The sequence below is a fragment of the Nannobrachium achirus genome (assembly GCF_963921795.1).
Source record: "Nannobrachium achirus genome assembly, chromosome: 14".
NCBI lineage: Eukaryota > Metazoa > Chordata > Actinopteri > Myctophiformes > Myctophidae > Nannobrachium > Nannobrachium achirus.
In genome coordinates, this window is record NC_137821.1 from 54,637,941 (window position 1) to 54,655,201 (window position 17,261).

The following is a 17,261-nucleotide window of genomic DNA, read 5'->3' on the forward strand; positions in this document are numbered from 1 at the left end:
GAGTAAGGAGAGATGACACGACTTAACACAACGTCGTTATAAAAGCCGTAGGCTGTGTTTAGAGTAGTATAGCCGGGGAGCCACAGGCCCAAAAGCTCAAAGAATAGGATGTTACCTGTGATGTCATGACATACTTTTAATTTTTGTTTTTTCTATTAATTTGGTCATCAAGGTCCACAGAATGAGAGGCCTGCTCTGCCGGAAATCCTGCGAAAAAAAGTTATGGCCATTTGTATATTCACTCCATCGACTTCAATATAAAGGAAAGAAACACACCAAAAAAAATATGCTTTAAGTAGCATGTGAGGGGTCAAACTAGGGATTCTTGATGATTCTGAATCCATTGCAAGCATTTGTTTTGCATGAAAAACATTCCTTGGGCTAGAAAACGGACCAAAATAACGGTGAAAAGTGATGACTCATCACTTTTCGCAGGTTTGAGAGGCTGAAATCTAGCCCAAGGAATGTTTTTCATGCAAAACAAATGCTTGCAATGGATTCAGAATCATGAAGAACCCTTAGTTTGACCCCTCACATGCTACTTTTTTTGGTGTGTTTTTTTCCAGTATAGTGAAGTCAATGGGAAACTTTTTTTCGCAGGATTTCCGGCAGAGCAGGCCTCTCATTCTGTGTACCTTATTGACCAAATTAATAGGACAAACAAAAATTTGGAGTATGTCATGACATCACAGGTCCCCTCTCATTCTGGCCCAGTGGCTCCCCGGCTAGTAGGCAAACATGAATGATGATAAGGTGTCTATGAGGTGGGGGGAGAGGGGGGAGCGAAGCAGACACAGCGACAAAGATATGAATTATGTTTTATAGCTAGCATAGCAGGCTTCTGTGGTAGGTAAACATGAATATGTGTATATGAGAGAGAGAGAGAGGGGGGGGGGGGGGGGACAGACAGACGGACAGAGGTGTGTGTCAGAGAATGTTAGAGAGGCAGGGGCTGAAATATCTAAAGGGTCCTTTTGGTGGAGATATTGAAAATAGCAGAAAGTGAGCCTGGAGGTCGGCTATTTTCAGTACTTGATACCACACTGAACTAAGCATGAAAAAGTCAATGTGGTGTATAGCATGGATTTCTACACAGACAAGGCAATTCTTTCAGCATAAGATGCTGCATTCAAGTTCAGGAGAGTTTGGACAAGGCAATACTCTTGAATGCTGCCTTCAGGTATGGCATGGAAAGAGGGCATTTGCATTTCTTTCACCATAGCAGAAACTGAATTCATTGTCTGGAGAGGGCACTTTTTACAAATGGGTAAAATACTTAAAGGAGTAGTTCACCAATTTTCAACCTGTCTTCATATAATAGGTCCTCACAGCTAGGGCTGGGCAGCTAACCGAAAATGTTGAAACCAGGGCAGGTATTTCATGGAGGCCATGAAGGCCATGGCTGCCGTTGCCCCTCAGTTTGGCCTTGTGCCCCTCAAACCAATGGCATGACCTGAGGCCGCAGTGGCCTTAATGCCCCAGCTGACTGTACCACTTTCTCCTCTGTCTCTTTCTTGTCAATATGTAGAGTAGACAGTAGACACCAGTGTCTCTTTCTCGACAATATGTAGAGTAGACAGTAGACACCAGTGTCTCTTTCTCGTCAATATGTAGAGTAGACAGTAGACACCAGTGTCTCTTTCTCGTCAATATGTAGACAGTAGACACCAGTGTCTCTTTCTCGACAATATGTAGAGTAGACAGTAGACACCAGTGTCTCTTTCTCGACAATATGTAGAGTAGACAGTAGACACCAGTGTCTCTTTCTCGTCAATATGTAGAGTAGACAGTAGACACCAGTGTCTCTTTCTCGACAATATGTAGAGTAGACAGTAGACACCAGTGTCTCTTTCTCGACAATATGTAGAGTAGACAGTAGACACCAGTGTCTCTTTCTCGACAATATGTAGACAGTAGACACCAGTGTCTCTTTCTTGTCAATATGTAGACAGTAGACACCAGTGTCTCTTTCTCGACAATATGTAGAGTAGACAGTAGACACCAGTGTCTCTTTCTCGACAATATGTAGAGTAGACAGTAGACACCAGTGTCTCTTTCTCGACAATATGTAGAGTAGACAGTAGACACCAGTGTCTCTTTCTCGTCAATATGTAGAGTAGACAGTAGACACCAGTGTCTCTTTCTCGACAATATGTAGACAGTAGACACCAGTGTCTCTTTCTCGACAATATGTAGACAGTAGACACCAGTGTCTCTTTCTCGACAATATGTAGACAGTAGACACCAGTGTCTCTTTCTCGTCAATATGTAGACAGTAGACACCAGTGTCTCTTTCTCGTCAATATGTAGACAGTAGACACCAGTGTCTCTTTCTTGTCAATATGTAGACAGTAGACACCAGTGTCTCTTTCTCGACAATATGTAGACAGTAGACACCAGTGTCTCTTTCTTGTCAATATGTAGACAGTAGACACCAGTGTCTCTTTCTCGTCAATATGTAGAGTAGACAGTAGACACCAGTGTCTCTTTCTTGTCAATCTTTTAACCAATCCAGTGACTTTGATTAGTGCAGGGCTGTAAATACCATCATTTATCTATTTCACTGCAGATTAGGTTACAGTATCATCCCTAACCCTTGAATTCAACAAATTGTTTCAATGGACTAAAATCTTGTTTTAATTGATGGCCTTCCTGGAATTGTATTACTGTACACTTCACACGCACGCGCACAAGCTCGCAACACAGCTGACACACACACACGCACGCACGCACGCACGCACGCACGCACGCACGCACTCACTGATTTGATGTCATGTCGCCAACGCCCAGCCCTAATACAATCATTCCAGAGCCTAGTTTCTATTCTTATTTTTTCTTCTTTTTAAAGGAATTGAGACCAGTTTTTGTAATTCCCCCAGTGTCAGGTAAACATCGTTATAGTGTGTTTTCATGTTCATGTAGACGGAACAGCGACAGACTTGAGGAACATTAACACATTAAGACCTGAAGAAATACCTAAAATGTCTTCTAAATCATAATAGTTTTCTGAAAAACGTATGTTTCTTTAACTGTGGGGCTTTTAATGTCAAGGACCCTTAGAATTATATGTATTTGGCCACGGACCCCCCCATCTCAAAATATTGAGTCCCTTTTATGCCCATATATGGAGATCCCTGTCTGTAGAACCAGCCACACAGATATGGGCTGTCTTGGCCATCTGTCTTGGCCATCTGTCTTGGCCATGCTGTATGGATTCTGTTAGTGTGGTATGTGGCCTCCATATACGTATGGGCATTCCTATATGAAGTCCTGTTAGATAATATTGCTTAATATTGATGGCATCAGGGATCTCCATATATGGGCATAAAAGGTATTATGTTAGTGTGGTTCCCCTGACATCACAGTGATGTCAGAGCGTGATGTCAGAGCGGCAAACCCATAGACTGTAAAAAGAAAACAGACACAGACGGAGACAAGATGTGCTAGGTCTTACAGTAATGAGTTGAAGGAATTGAGATCAGTTTTTTGTAATTTCCCCAGTATCAGGTAAACACCGTTATTCAGGGCGGTTAGGGTATTTTCATGTAGACAGAACAGCGACAGACCAGAGGAACATTGAATTAGGGAGGAGGAACAACGTGCGCTACAGGTCCCGAGCCACGGCGAGGTTAGCAACGTTCCAGAATGTACCAAACAACACCGCAGCCAAATGACGTGAAGGTTCTTTAACCACCCTGGCGCTGTAAGTAAAGAGATTAGCACGCTAACCTGGAAGCAACAGACTGTCTGCGAGGAGGGGAATCTAGGACATGAAGCGATTCATTAAACGCTAACCGTGTTGAAGTCAATTCTGCTCGTCGTAAAAGTAAAAGACAAACACGTAAAACCAAACGTGCTTTTATAACCTTTGTGGCATCAAAGGTAACAGCTTGATAGACGACATTGTGGACGTTACGGCTGAATGACACCTTTCAGAAAGGCCATTGTGTTGTGTGTGTGTGTGAGAGAGAGAGAGAGAGAGAGAGAGAGAGAGAGAGAGAGAGAGAGAGAGAGGAGAGAGAGAGAGAAATAGGTTCATGTGTACAGACTCACACTTGAGCTGAGTAGGAGTAAATGTGTGTGTGTGTGTGTGTGTGTGTGTGTGTGTGTGTGTGTGTGTGTGTGTGTGTGTGTGTGTGTGTGTGTGTGTGTGTGTGTGTGTGTGTGTGTGTGTGTGTGTGTGTGTGTGTGTGTGTGTGTGTGAGAATGAGAGAGAGAGAGAGAGAATAATATGTCCATGTGTATAAAACGCACACGTGAATAGGAAAATGTGTGTTTGTGTGTGTGTGTGTGTGTGTGTGTGTGTGTGTGTGTGGTGTGCTCGCGCATGCTTCCTATGTGTATAAATAAGCTTCTATCCTAGACACTAACTTCCCTCACATGCTCCTAATATACTGGTGAATCACACAGGAAAAACACACACACACACACACACACACACACACACACACACACACACACACACACACACACACACACACACACACACACACACACACACACACACACACACACACAGTAACCTTAACCCTAACACGTACCTGCCAAACTCTTTACCAACAGAAGAATGGCAGCGGACAAGGAAGTATCCTTAAGGATGAATGTGGTTTAAAGCTCCTCATACCTCATAGTCTCTTCCGTGTCTGCTAGCATTCTGCTGTTATGAACTCCTCTGACCCCAGGGCAAACAGACTAGCCTGTTGCTTTCGAGTTGCACTCGCATTCTTTTCAAGTTCAACTTGCCCTGTCCTTACCATACAGTTTACAGTTTAGGCATTTAGCAGACGCTTTTAATCCAAAGCGACTTACAATAAGCAGGTAATAAACATCACTATAATAAGATAATATGTCAATAATATGTCAGTACATTAACACCTTCTAAGCCAAGGGGAGCCCCTTAATGTTAAAACCGTACTATATCGCACATCCCCCCAGGGACTCTCAGCCACGTCGTACATTCCCGGACTTTGTCTTTAAAACCGGAATAAAAGCTTTTGATCCGAAAATCGGCGATCGTCTAACCTTCCCTAGTCACCACTCGTGCACTGATAGCTCATGCAGACCGTGCATGAAGCAGAGGTGACGTCAGCGCCTCTCCTTCTCCAAGGCACCTTCCACCCATCCGTTTACTGTCTACACACTCGAGCTCCTCCTGCAGCCATGCTTGGGGCTATGCTAGCGAAACTTTTCAGTTCTGTTCTTCAGTCACACATGGACTATTTGCGGGGACATTTACGTGAAAGGATCGCGCACGCGAAACGCACGGGGACATCGACGATCGGCCAAAACCCCCATTCTATCCCAACGGAAATCGAGAAAATCATGGTGAGTTACTGGCCTGGGGGGAAAAAAAAAAGAAAAAACAGCGGCGCTGTTCAAGATGGAGGGGCTGCGGGGTCATGTTTATAAACATAATATTATGTCTCAGATCACAATACAATAATAGAAATGTCACGGCTAATCTACCAACCACCATTCTATTTCGGACGTCAAGGTGTTAACAACAATATAACAAATGTATAGGAATATCAATCTAGAAAAACAATAGCTTAGGTAGACCATGCACCTAATCAGTAACAAAAAAAAGAAAAAACCTTCTAAAACCTAAAACTTCTATCTACTGTAGCTTCATTGAGGGTCATTCGTGTATGGTCATAGATAGATAGATAGATAGATAGATAGATAGATAGATAGATAGATAGATAGATAGATACCTTTATTATTGGGGAAGGGGAGTGTCACAGTAGTGCTATGAGTTTAGGTGGAGTCTGAAGAGGTGAGTCTTCAGTCCACGGTGGAAGCTAGGGAGTGAGTCTGTAGTTCTAAGTGCGACAGGGAGTTTATTCCACAGTTTGGGGGCCAGGATGGCAAATTGTCTAGGACGAGTGGATTTTTGTTCTGGGGTTTTTAGTGAGGGTTCTGTCAGCATCCCTGTGTTGGCTGATCTGAGTGAACGGGTGGGGTTGTCCAAAGAGTTGACCAAAAAGATCACAGTAAAAAGTAAAAGAGATACATACTGTATAAGAATACAGCAACACAGCAAAACCAGAGAAAAACAAAAAAACAATAGCCTAATAGACCCCCATGGACAGTCATTTAATTTAGGGCGGAGTTGACTTTAACTTGGGCAGGAGGGGGCTCATTCCAGAGTTCAGGGGCAGCAACAGAGAAGTCATACCGAACTTATCTGAGTAATTGAATCAATAGTGGTATACAGTGAGTGAGCCTTGATCAATCAGCCAACATGCAGGAACACTGTTATGGTCCTTTGCTTTGACTACACTTGGGTGACCAGGATGCCCCCGGGGTCTAAACTTGGCCCCCTAATTTCTTCCCTCAACACACACACCACATCTCTTTGCCAAAAATATAGCCAATCTACAAGATCATGCATTGTGAGCTTGCCTTGAAGACCGGCTATTTTGGGCAAATGTTCTACTTTTTTTTTTACCGAAGGTTCACGTGTCATGACATGCCCGTGGATGGGGCCACTAGGGTCAATGTGATTAACCCTTAATCTAACCTTATCTCTAGCACACACAAGCCAGTGACCTTAATAATTTAAAACACACAGAGAGAGAGAGAGAGAGAGAGAGAGAGAGAGCGAGAGCGAGAGAGAGAGAGAGAGAGAGAGAGAGAGAGAGAGAGAGAGAGAGAGAACATTTTAGATAGACATTAAACACTTCATATCTCATGAGAACTCTCTTTCTTATTTTACTGTTGTTATTATCATTACCAATGCTGCTGCATTGTCTGAAGGAGAAAAAAAGGCTGCCTGTACACAAGATGTAACAATAAAACCTAGACCTGCTGCAAGTGTGAGACACCCCAGATGTTGGGTATAAGGCTTAGAGAGCTGTTGATTGTTGATATCCTTCACTGATATCCTTTAAAATCCTTTTCCCTACAGCCCAGGGAAAATGATCACTGCATTTGTTGGGAACCAACTGGTCACAAAGAATAAAGCCTCTCCAAGAGAACACAGCCTCTCAAAGAGAAAACCAAAAACTTCCTCAAGGCTCTACAGTGCAGATGCCAAGCTTGAAAAAATCTGAACCAAGTGTGTGAAGCCGGACAGGGATATTTAGCTTAATTGAAATGGTTGAAAACAAAGCCAATCTGACCCATTTCCTCAAATGAGTTAGAGAAGATACTGTAGTTCCAATTATGATCAGGAAATTGGTATTAGTGGAGGGTTTGAGGATCCTGAAAAGGTGTCATCTGTTGCTGTGATTGATGTTCCTCAACTGCAGGCTTCATATTAAGTATTAAGAAGCTGTTACTTGCATACTGTACTTCTACATTCAGCTGATGCAACAACCAAGGCTATCAGAGGCACATCATTCTCTGCAGGCACAGATGTGCTGGTGTTAATTCTTATGTTTGCATACCAACTGAGACAAGAAATGTGGATACATGAAAAAGTTAAAGATATCAAAATGTCAAGAGAGATACTAAATGGCCTGTTAGCATTTAATGATCTCCTTGTCAGTTCACTATAGGAAAAAAGAGAGCCTGGAAATAGTTCCAGCCCTCAACTTCTCCACAACTTTGGTGAGGATGAAGTACCAAGTACAGCTACTATCTCATTGGCTGTTTGTATGCACACTCAAAATCAACCAGCAAATCAATTCATGCCGTTTTCTGTGGCCTGTTTTGAAAACTGAAAGCCAATCTTGATACATTGCCGCCAACAAGTGATGCCTTGACTCATCATTAGGACCCACAATCAACAAGGGTATCCAAAGCTACCCTCACCAATCAATTGTGGCTGGCACATGGTAGAAGGCAGGTTGGTCCCCCAGCTTTAAACTTAAGAACCTCTTCAGGCCAGATGGTTGGAACTTAGAGTTTGTGGATGCAAGGCAAGTGGAAACCAGTGCAGTACAAGGCATCGTCTCTGTCGTAAAAGAGGGATTTACTGCAGTGGAGCATATGGATGTGCCTGTGCAGCTTGGTACAAAAACTAATTTGACAATTAATAAACTGACAATGAAGAAATAATAATAATAATAATAATAATAATAATACCCAGGACGGTACAGTTTGCCATCAGCATTGAGTGTTGTCATGTTATATTCAATTGTATTGTCATATTGTCTAGTTAGCATGACACATTTTCAATGTTGTAAATGTTCTTATTCTTAGTCTTGCTGTTATTCTGTGACCTGCTATGTTATCCATTTTGGTGTGATGTGTGTCTTGAATGGAGTAATTTTTTGTATACTCAAAATGGACAAAAACGCCATTAAAGAAGTTGCCTTTTACCATAATATTTACAAATCTATTGCAATAACATTCAAAATAACTTTCCATATTGTTCTTTTAACTATTTCCTTTAATATAACATAGAAAGACATTTAAAAGTAAAGAATTAATCAAATGCATATAATGTTTAATTAAAAAGTCATTTCTGAAGCACTTTTCAGTTTTGGCCCCTTGACCAAAGGTCACCTCAAAACGAAGGAAAAGGGCAAACTGTATTTAGTAGAAAGGCAGCAGGTGTGAGATTCAAGTTAGCTTACAAAACTGCAGATGAATTGACAGAAAGGGTGTAAATGTAAAAGTGTCTGATAGGTTAATGTTTGCGAGACGAAGATAGTGAAAGAAATTGTTTATCTGCAATTGTTTCCTGATTCTTAACCTTTGACGAGACAAAAGTTATGAAAGTAGCAGTTTATCTGCACTTGAATCTGCACTCGTGGTCTATGTTTCTCTCTGTTCTTCCCTATTCCGAAACATATTACAGGTATGTTGCGAAACTCTCCTCCCGAGAAACGCAGATCGGCAAGCGACAACAGGGGCGTCAATTGGGTATGGCAGGGGTATGCAGCTGCCATACCCTGGGTCCAGGGGGCGAAATAAAAGTTACTTTTAAATATAAATGCATGAATGTCTCTTTGTCTATCTGTTCTGGTTATTATGTTGTTAAATTACAGTAAAATAACTACAAATGCAGAATTTAACATAATGGTCACTTTAACAAGATATTATAATTATATTCTCCCCACTTGTATTCTCCCCATCTTGACAAGATGGTATATTCCCAGGTTCCGCAGGTCAGCTGCACAGGTGCAATGCATTATTGTTAATTGTGGCACGTTTACTAACATGCTAAGTTTAGCTGCGCTTGAAAAACCATTCCAGGCTGCCATATCCAGCCCAAGAAACCGTAGAAACCTGTGTAAAAAACTGACAAAAGTTTATTTTTTTTCAGACATTGTGAAAATAGCGGATCTACATGCTCACAACGCCTTGCAGCGCGAGGCGTTGTGAGCATGTAGATCTGCTATTTTAACAACCGTGTTATTATCCAAAATGTAATGCCTATTTTCCATGAGCACTCCCATCTTTGCCATACCCTAGCTTTTGCTGAACTGATGCAACTGAGCGACAAGTGGAGATGTTGCCTCCTGTCTGAGACCAACCTATATTTTTGGCACAAAGAGGGCTCAGGGATAGATAGCGAGAGTGCAGCCTTCGCAAACTGGCCTCGGTACAACTTGTTGCTGATGAGTGAAGCGTAGTTTGAGCCCAGAGTCTCTGTATCACATTTAGGGATGGGACGATATCATCGCGATAATCAAAATTATCCTGGGGTGGAACATTTGCCCAAAAAACAGCAGATCTAAAAGCTTGTAGATCGGCTATTTTTTGGCAAAGACATTTGATAGTGTGGGAAAAAACCTGTATCAAGTACGTATATTCTAAGTACCTTTTACCAATTATAGAGGGTTTAAGTGGCAGCTCGGCAAATAAAAGGTGAATTGATCCCAGTCTATGACGGAGGACGATATCACGATAAATCACATCTCTACAATACGATTATCGTGAGTGTCTTTTAACACCATAATATCAATTATCGTACCATCCCTAATCACATTTCTATCATTAAATCTGTAATATTCTTAACCTTATGCTTGATTATTAAATACATATTTTTACTTTAACACTCTTGTCCTCTCCTATCTTCACCATAAAACGGACGCGCGGAAAAGGCGCGATCTGAGGGTTTGACAAATTTATCACTGCACTATTTGGTTGTATTTAAGGCTTTTTCCATCAGAGCACACTTTGACTTGAATTTTCGACATTAGCAATGAGCAGAAAGGATACAGGACACCCACACATACAGTGTAAATACAGAGCAACTAACTTATTTCCACAAGCTGACAAGGAACGCCTGCAGTGTGTATTTGTACCTACATACATGCATGGAATGTGGAAACCGCCTTTGTCCAAAACTGTTACCTCTCAGGTTCAAATTCAAAAGTAGCTTTGCGCCGCGTTTCGAACCTGCAGATCTGCTACTTTTGATGCTTTCGTTGCGTGATCAAGTAGGGCATTCATTGCGACCGTCAGGTCGCAGTCTCTATCAAAACCTCCACGCGTCTGTCTGTCAGTCTGTCCGTCACACGTCACGTCACACTTTTGCCCTACTCATATCTCCGCCACCGTTGCCCTTATCCATGCCAAACTTTGCACACACACTCATCGGCTGCCAAACCACAACCTCCCCCTCATTTCTCACATGTCCCTCTTCTAGCGCCACCGTTAGGCCGATCCTTGCAAAACACATTTTTGCACACTGCTCCTACAGATTTTGCCCTAAAATCACGCAAAGCGGTACACAGTATCTCTAAAGTCATGTCATCAACATGGATCTGTCCCATTTCCCATATTCCCTCCTGATTGGCTACCATTGTCTTCAAAGTTTGTGTATGCGACCTGGCGGTCGCTTATCTCCCGATTAGGGAGTCTTACTGGTTTATTAAAAACATTTTGTTACAAGGATTCTGACCGACAGCAACGATAATGTTCCTGTGTGTAGGCGCACACGTGAGTAGGAATAGATGTGTATGTGTGTGTCGCTGTGTCCACAATGACTCCGTTTCCAAACACTTGCAGCTAGGGCTGTCACGATATGACATTTTACATGACGATTAATTGTCACTCAAATAATTGCGATTAACGATTTAATTGTGTTTTTGTCGTTGATAATTACATGTCTGTTTGGCTTTTAGGCTTTGAAGTTGCACATGGCAGATATGACACATAACCTAAATATACAACGAAATTATGGACATATTTGACAACTTTCTGCTTAAAAAATAACATTGATAGTGGAAATAGCCGATCTACAAGCTCACAACGCGTCGCGATGCGACGCGTTGTGAGCTTGTAGATCGGCTATTTCCACATTTTTTTACTTTAAAAAGAATATATATGAAACATTTTCAACATTCACGATTATGGCGATTGTGAAAAATAATCGCGATTATGTAAAATAATTGCGATTAGACGATTATGTAATAATTGAGACAGCCCTACTTGCAGCATATATCTACAATGTCAGACTATGTCAGTAGGCCACCGGTGGGTCCCAAGTCCGCCTCTCTTTCTGTGGCTTTTTCAATGACAGTGCTGTGTCTTATCAGTCTGTCATGTGGTTAAACACCACAGCATATCGTCGTTGTCGGGTGGAAACCTTGTACGTCCAAAACCGTTCGTTTTGTATTTATCACTTTTAAAATGATTTGAACTAGTGAAAACAGCCGATATATACAAGCACACGACGCCTCCTCGCGGTAGATCAGCTGTTTTCACTACTTTTGTGCGACGGCCTTGTGTGATGAAGCAGTGCTTTACTTTAAAGGAGTAGTTCACCCCCAAAATGACTTTTTTTCTATTGATTACTCATGCCATGGAGAGTAGAGTTCAATAATATTTTTTGGTTTTTGTCACATTCCTAAGACAAAAATTTGATTTGAGTAAATTTACCCCATTGATTCCGGATGGTGACCCGTTTCGAAACGGGTCACCATCCGGAACGAATGGGGGTACATTTATTGTTATCACATTTATGTCTTAGGAATGTGACAAAAAACTAAAAATATGATTGAACTCTACTCTCCATGGCATGAGTAATCAATAGTAAAAAAGTCATTTTGGGGGTGAACTACTCCTTTAAGGAAAAAAATTACAAATTCGAAACTTGGAGATCCGAGGTTTCTGCCCGACAGTGACGATATATGCTCATCACGGAGGGAACCTCAAGGTAAAAAGATATGTCATAAATACTGTCTTTGTGTGTGTGTGTTTGTGTGTGTGTGTGTGTGTGTGTGTGTGTGTGTGTGGGGGGGGGGGGGGGGGGGGGGGGAGAGGTCGGATGGTATGTAAATCAAATTAAGTGTGGTGAGGGGAGATACTGATAAACCATTACGAAGTAGCAGAGATACAAAAGACGCATTCTTCTCCTAACACCTCCCATAGTGGACCCATGCAGGCCTGGGGGGTCCACAGATGATTAGCTTAATGTGCAACACTGTTTTCTCACTCAGCAGTAAACAACACCAACATACAGTAAGTGTGATGATAGGGTATCGGCGCATACATTGTCACTAAAGTGACAATTTAAGACCGTTTTAATACCGCTAAAATAAAATCAATAGGCCTACTATATTGCTATAGAAGTTATAGCCTATAGGCCCTACTAAAAGCTATAGCCTACTATTTAAAAAAAAAACTATATTGGACAAAATTGTGAAATATTACCAGAGAAAGAGGTACAAATTTTCTGCTGTCGGGCCGAAACCTCCTAACTCCGAAATGTTCATTTTCGGGGGAAATGAGCTCAAGTGGAGTTAGGAGGTTTTGACCGAAGGGCTTTTTACTACTTTCCATTGGTTCAATATTATTTTAACCAACACTCAGATGTAAAGGGTTCAATAGCCCTGATGTATGCCAAAAAAAAAAAAACCTCAAAAATGGAGTTCAGAGGTTTTGGCGACGAATTGCCTTTTCCCCCATATTTATCTGTGGAAACTATAGTCAAACTAAATGTAACGCCTCAACTCCTACAATTCCAAGTTCTTCAGGGTGGGTTGGGGGTGCGGGGGCAGTTCAAATATGAATGTATTTGGGGGTGTCACTAGCCTCGTAAACCCCCCCCCCATCCTACAGCTACATTCTATTAGCTCGCCTGGAAGAGGAAGAGGCAGGTTTGAAAAGGCCTGTCTGAAAAGGTTGAGAAATGAGAACCATTGCCATCGATAGACATAGCACTCCATATTGCCATGTTCCAATAGGCCAGCGGTTCTCAACCTTCTCAGGCCGCGACACCCAAAATAATCATATTTTAACTGGGGACCCCCACACCCTGACGAGCACTAAGAGTTGAGGCATTACATTTGTATAACACGGTTCTCACAACGCCTCGCAACGCGAGGCGTTGTGAGCATGTAGATCTGTTATTTTCACAATTTCTGCCTCTAATAGGCCTATCTGACAATTTTGCCAATGTTTAATTTGTCATTTTAGAGTCCTTAAATTGTCACTTTAGAAATGTGATATCTATACACTAGGGATGGGACGATATGAACATTTCATATCACGATTATTGTGACCAAAGAAATCGCGATTTACGATATTGTCACAATAATCAAAATCCATTATCCTGTGGCGGAACATTTGCCAAAAAACTGACGATCTACAAGCTCACAACGCACGTTTATCGTGAGTGTTTTTTATCACGATAAACGATAATATCGCGCGTAGTCCCATCCCTACTAAACACTTAAACTTTATGTTGGTTTGTTTACTGTTGAGTGAGAAAACAATGTTGCACATTAAGTTAATCATCTGGGGACCCCCCCAAAAATAATTTGGGAACCCTTCTAGGGGGTCCCGACCCACAGGTTGAGAACCACTGCAATAGGCTACAGTAGAAAGGGGTGTAAACTGAATGTACGCACCGGCGATGTCCCACAGTTGCAGGCGGATCACCGTCTTGTGGTCCCAGGTGATCACCTTGAGGGCGAAGTCCACGCCGATGGTGGCCCGGTAGTGCTGGGAGAAGATCTTGTGCACGTAGCGCTTGATGATGGAGGTCTTGCCCACGCCCAGGTCCCCGATGACCAGCACCTTCAACAGGCGCTCCTGCTGCATGGCTGTCTGGACTGGAGACAAGTGGAGAGTCTGTTGTGAAGGAAGCAGAGACCATTAGGAATGTATCTGTTCAGGGGCGTCACAAGTGGGACTGAGTTCCTAGGGCCCAAGGAGGAGGGGCCTTTATTATTTTATACTTTAGCAGATCTACAAGCTCACAAGCTAACTTGTCACTGTGAGCTTGTAGATCTGCTATTTTGGGAAAGTCGTGAAAATGTGTGCAAATCTTTGAATATGTGTATTTTTTAAGCGAACATTTGTAACTAAAATTTTGCTTCTGGGGGGGTCCCTGTAACTAAATATTTTGGGGGTCCGTGGCCAAATACATATCATTTTGGGGGTCCTTGACATGAAAAAGTTTGAGCACCGCTGACATAGAAACATAGGTTTTTCCAAAATATTCAAAGACTTGCACAAAATGTTCACGTTTTTTCAAAAATAGCAGATCTACAAGCTCGCAGCGTGGCACTCGGTGCTGCACTGTGAGCTTGTATATCTGCTATTTTTCAATAGTTAAAGCACACAATAATGAGTTCCCAATTTAAAAGGGGTAAACCCCCTCCCCCTATGCAGAACATTCATGGGGGGCCCGCAGTGAATCCTTGTACCCAGGGCCCAGAATTTGGTGCGACACCCCTGGAAGCAGAGACCATTAGGAATGTATCTGTTTACCCCATGGCTCACACAGCGTCTGATTGATGGATTGAGGATTTTTATTAGAGCAGTGGGTTCTCAAACTTTTTTGGCTGCATTCAGCGGTGTCGCACCAAATTCTGGGCCCTGGGTACAAGGATTCACTGCGGGCCCCCCATGAATGTTCCTCATAGGGGGAGGGGGTTTAACCAATTTAGACTGGAAACACATTATTTTGCTTTAACTATTGAAAAATATCAGATATACGTACAAGCGCACAGCTTGTAGATCTGCTATTTTTTTTAATCTAGATTTTTTTTTTAAATATATCAGTGGTACCAATACCAAAATGATATTTGGCCACGGATCCTCATCTCAAACTATTTAGTTCCAGGGACCCCCCAGAAGCAGCAACTGAGTTACAAATGTTTGCTTAAAAAATACATATATTGAAAGCACACATTTTCACGACTTTTCAAAAATAGCAGATCTACAAGCTTGCATCGTGGCACTCGCTGTGAGCTTGTATATCTGCTATTTTTCAATAGCTAAAGTATAAAATAGTTAAAGGGCCAGTTCACCTCTGGGACAACCATATCTTATTTTTATTGTTGTTTGGGACACGATCAACACAATCCTGAGATATTTTCTGTTCAATTTAGATATTTTAGTATTTCAGCATGCTACAACTGGTCATATGATGCTTTGTAGCATGCTGAAACCCCCCCCCCCCCCTGATTTCTGAAGCCGAGTACCCCCTTCCCCTGACTACAGCATTTTTCATTTATTCTCATTTTTTCTCACCTACCCCCTGCAGTACCCCCGCATTCCCTAATTGTACACGTACCCCCATTTCAGAAACACTGTATTAGAGGTTTGCATATAAAAGGTACATGACAGTACAGTTCACTGGTACAAGGTCAACTAAAAGGATATAGACAACACAAAAAAGTCTTATCGGCTTACATTGGGGTCCCTATTTAAACTCATAAATGTTATATGAGTTTAAATAAGGACGCCATGTAAGCCGATAATAACATTGAATGTCAAACACATAAAATAAAGTACCACGCAGAAAAATATCATTGGAAAAGAAAACACAGTCGTAAAACAAAAACTAAATGTTAAAAGTTCTGGATTTTTGGGTAAAGTTGTTTGATGACTGCACCATAGATTTGATTACTTTTTAAACTATTTTAAACCAGTGGTTTTCAACCAGACAGTGGTCCTTGAGGGGGTTCCAGGTGGTCCCTGGAGAGTTGTGGACACAATCTTATCCAATGACAACAAAACAAAATCTACATTTTGTGTGGGCTACCCCTTATAATCTCTTTATCAATATTTTACAATTTTGAAGAAAAAAAAACACATTTTTGAATATTTCAAATAGCTGAACTAAAAGCTCACAACATGTAGATCGGCTATTTCAAGTAGGCTATATATTTTTAATTGTTTAAAAAAAAGGCAAAGACGTTTAGGGATGGACGAAAATATAACTGTAGACCTAAATCTCATCAAATGGCTCAAATGCTGAATAAATAATGGACCTCGGTGTGAAAAGGGTTGAAAACCACTGTTTTTAAACGTTTAGAATCCCCATTTGGGACATTTTCAGATAGACAGCGATGGCAAAAGTGTAGTAGCCTATAAGCAGCATATGGTAGAAATGTGTTCCCTTTTAAACTCACCATAAAAGTGTTGCGTGCGTATTTCTTCTTAATCCGTCCAGGTCCATGCTATTGTGTGTGCACCGATCTGTGCAACAGCCGTCATGTAAAAGTAAAGTGAGAGAGAGAGAGAACAAACTGTCGTCTCGTTCGTTATCTCCTACGGCCAAGTTGTGTGATCTGCATGAGTGTGCACATCTCTCTCTGCTCCGCCGTGTCCGCTCCTCTTCGTCGAGTCGTCACTCGTAACACACAAACACACAGTTTGCGCTCCGCGCGTGTGTGTGCGCGCGCGTGTGAGAGAGCTAAATAGCCGCCCTGGAGCCGTCTCTCTCTGGGACGAACAAACACCCTCTCTCTCTCCTGACACTGACACGATACTGTGTCTGTCTGTCTGTCTGTCTGTCTGTCTGTCTGTGTCTGCCTGCCTGTCTGTCTGTCTGTCTGTCTGTCTGTCTGTCTGTCTGTCTGTCTGTCTGTCTGTCTGTCTGACTGTCTGACTCTGACTGTCTGACTGTCTGTCTTTTTCCTGGCTGTTATAGGCCTATTGAGTACTTGGAGCGCAAAGTGCGCAAGTGACTTTTGTCATTTTTTTTTTTTTTTTTAAAGTAGCCTAATAGGCTTCAACATATTTTAATTAAGTAATTACAATCAATGGAAATATGTCCTGTAAAATAAAAAATAAAAAATCACGCGCCTTTGCACTCCAAGGCCTCGATATGTTGTTTTGCATAGTAGGCTATACTGTATTTGTATATGAATTGAGTAGCCAACAAAAGAACCCCAATCAAGCCATTGTGCTTTCTTAGCAGACCTTTATCTGAACTGTAGGCCTACTGTCCTGTACTTTTCCTATGAGAACTAAAGTATTAATTAATTAATTCAATCAATCAATCAATCAATCAATCAATCAATCAATCAATCAATCAAATTCAAAGTTTTGCATTGGCATGCAGAGAAATGTATTAGCCTGGTATTTATAGCCTAGCCTATCCTACAGTATTTCTCTCTCTC

General features: G+C 41.8%; 1 protein-coding gene across 1 annotated transcript in view; it reads right to left on the minus strand.

Annotated features, from left to right (window-relative positions):
- The window catches only part of LOC308298454 (ras-related protein Rab-38), a 32,035-nt gene extending 15,557 nt beyond the window's left edge, over positions 1-16,478 (minus strand). Inside the window, exons 1-2 of the mRNA XM_080742049.1 lie at positions 16,269-16,478; positions 13,755-13,977 (exon numbers count right to left, since the gene is read on the minus strand). Coding sequence (XP_080598175.1) covers positions 13,755-13,977; positions 16,269-16,271 — 226 coding nt within the window. The 5' untranslated portion in view covers positions 16,272-16,478. The remainder of the gene's footprint in view (positions 1-13,754; positions 13,978-16,268) is intronic.
- Positions 16,479-17,261: the final 783 nt, after the last annotated feature.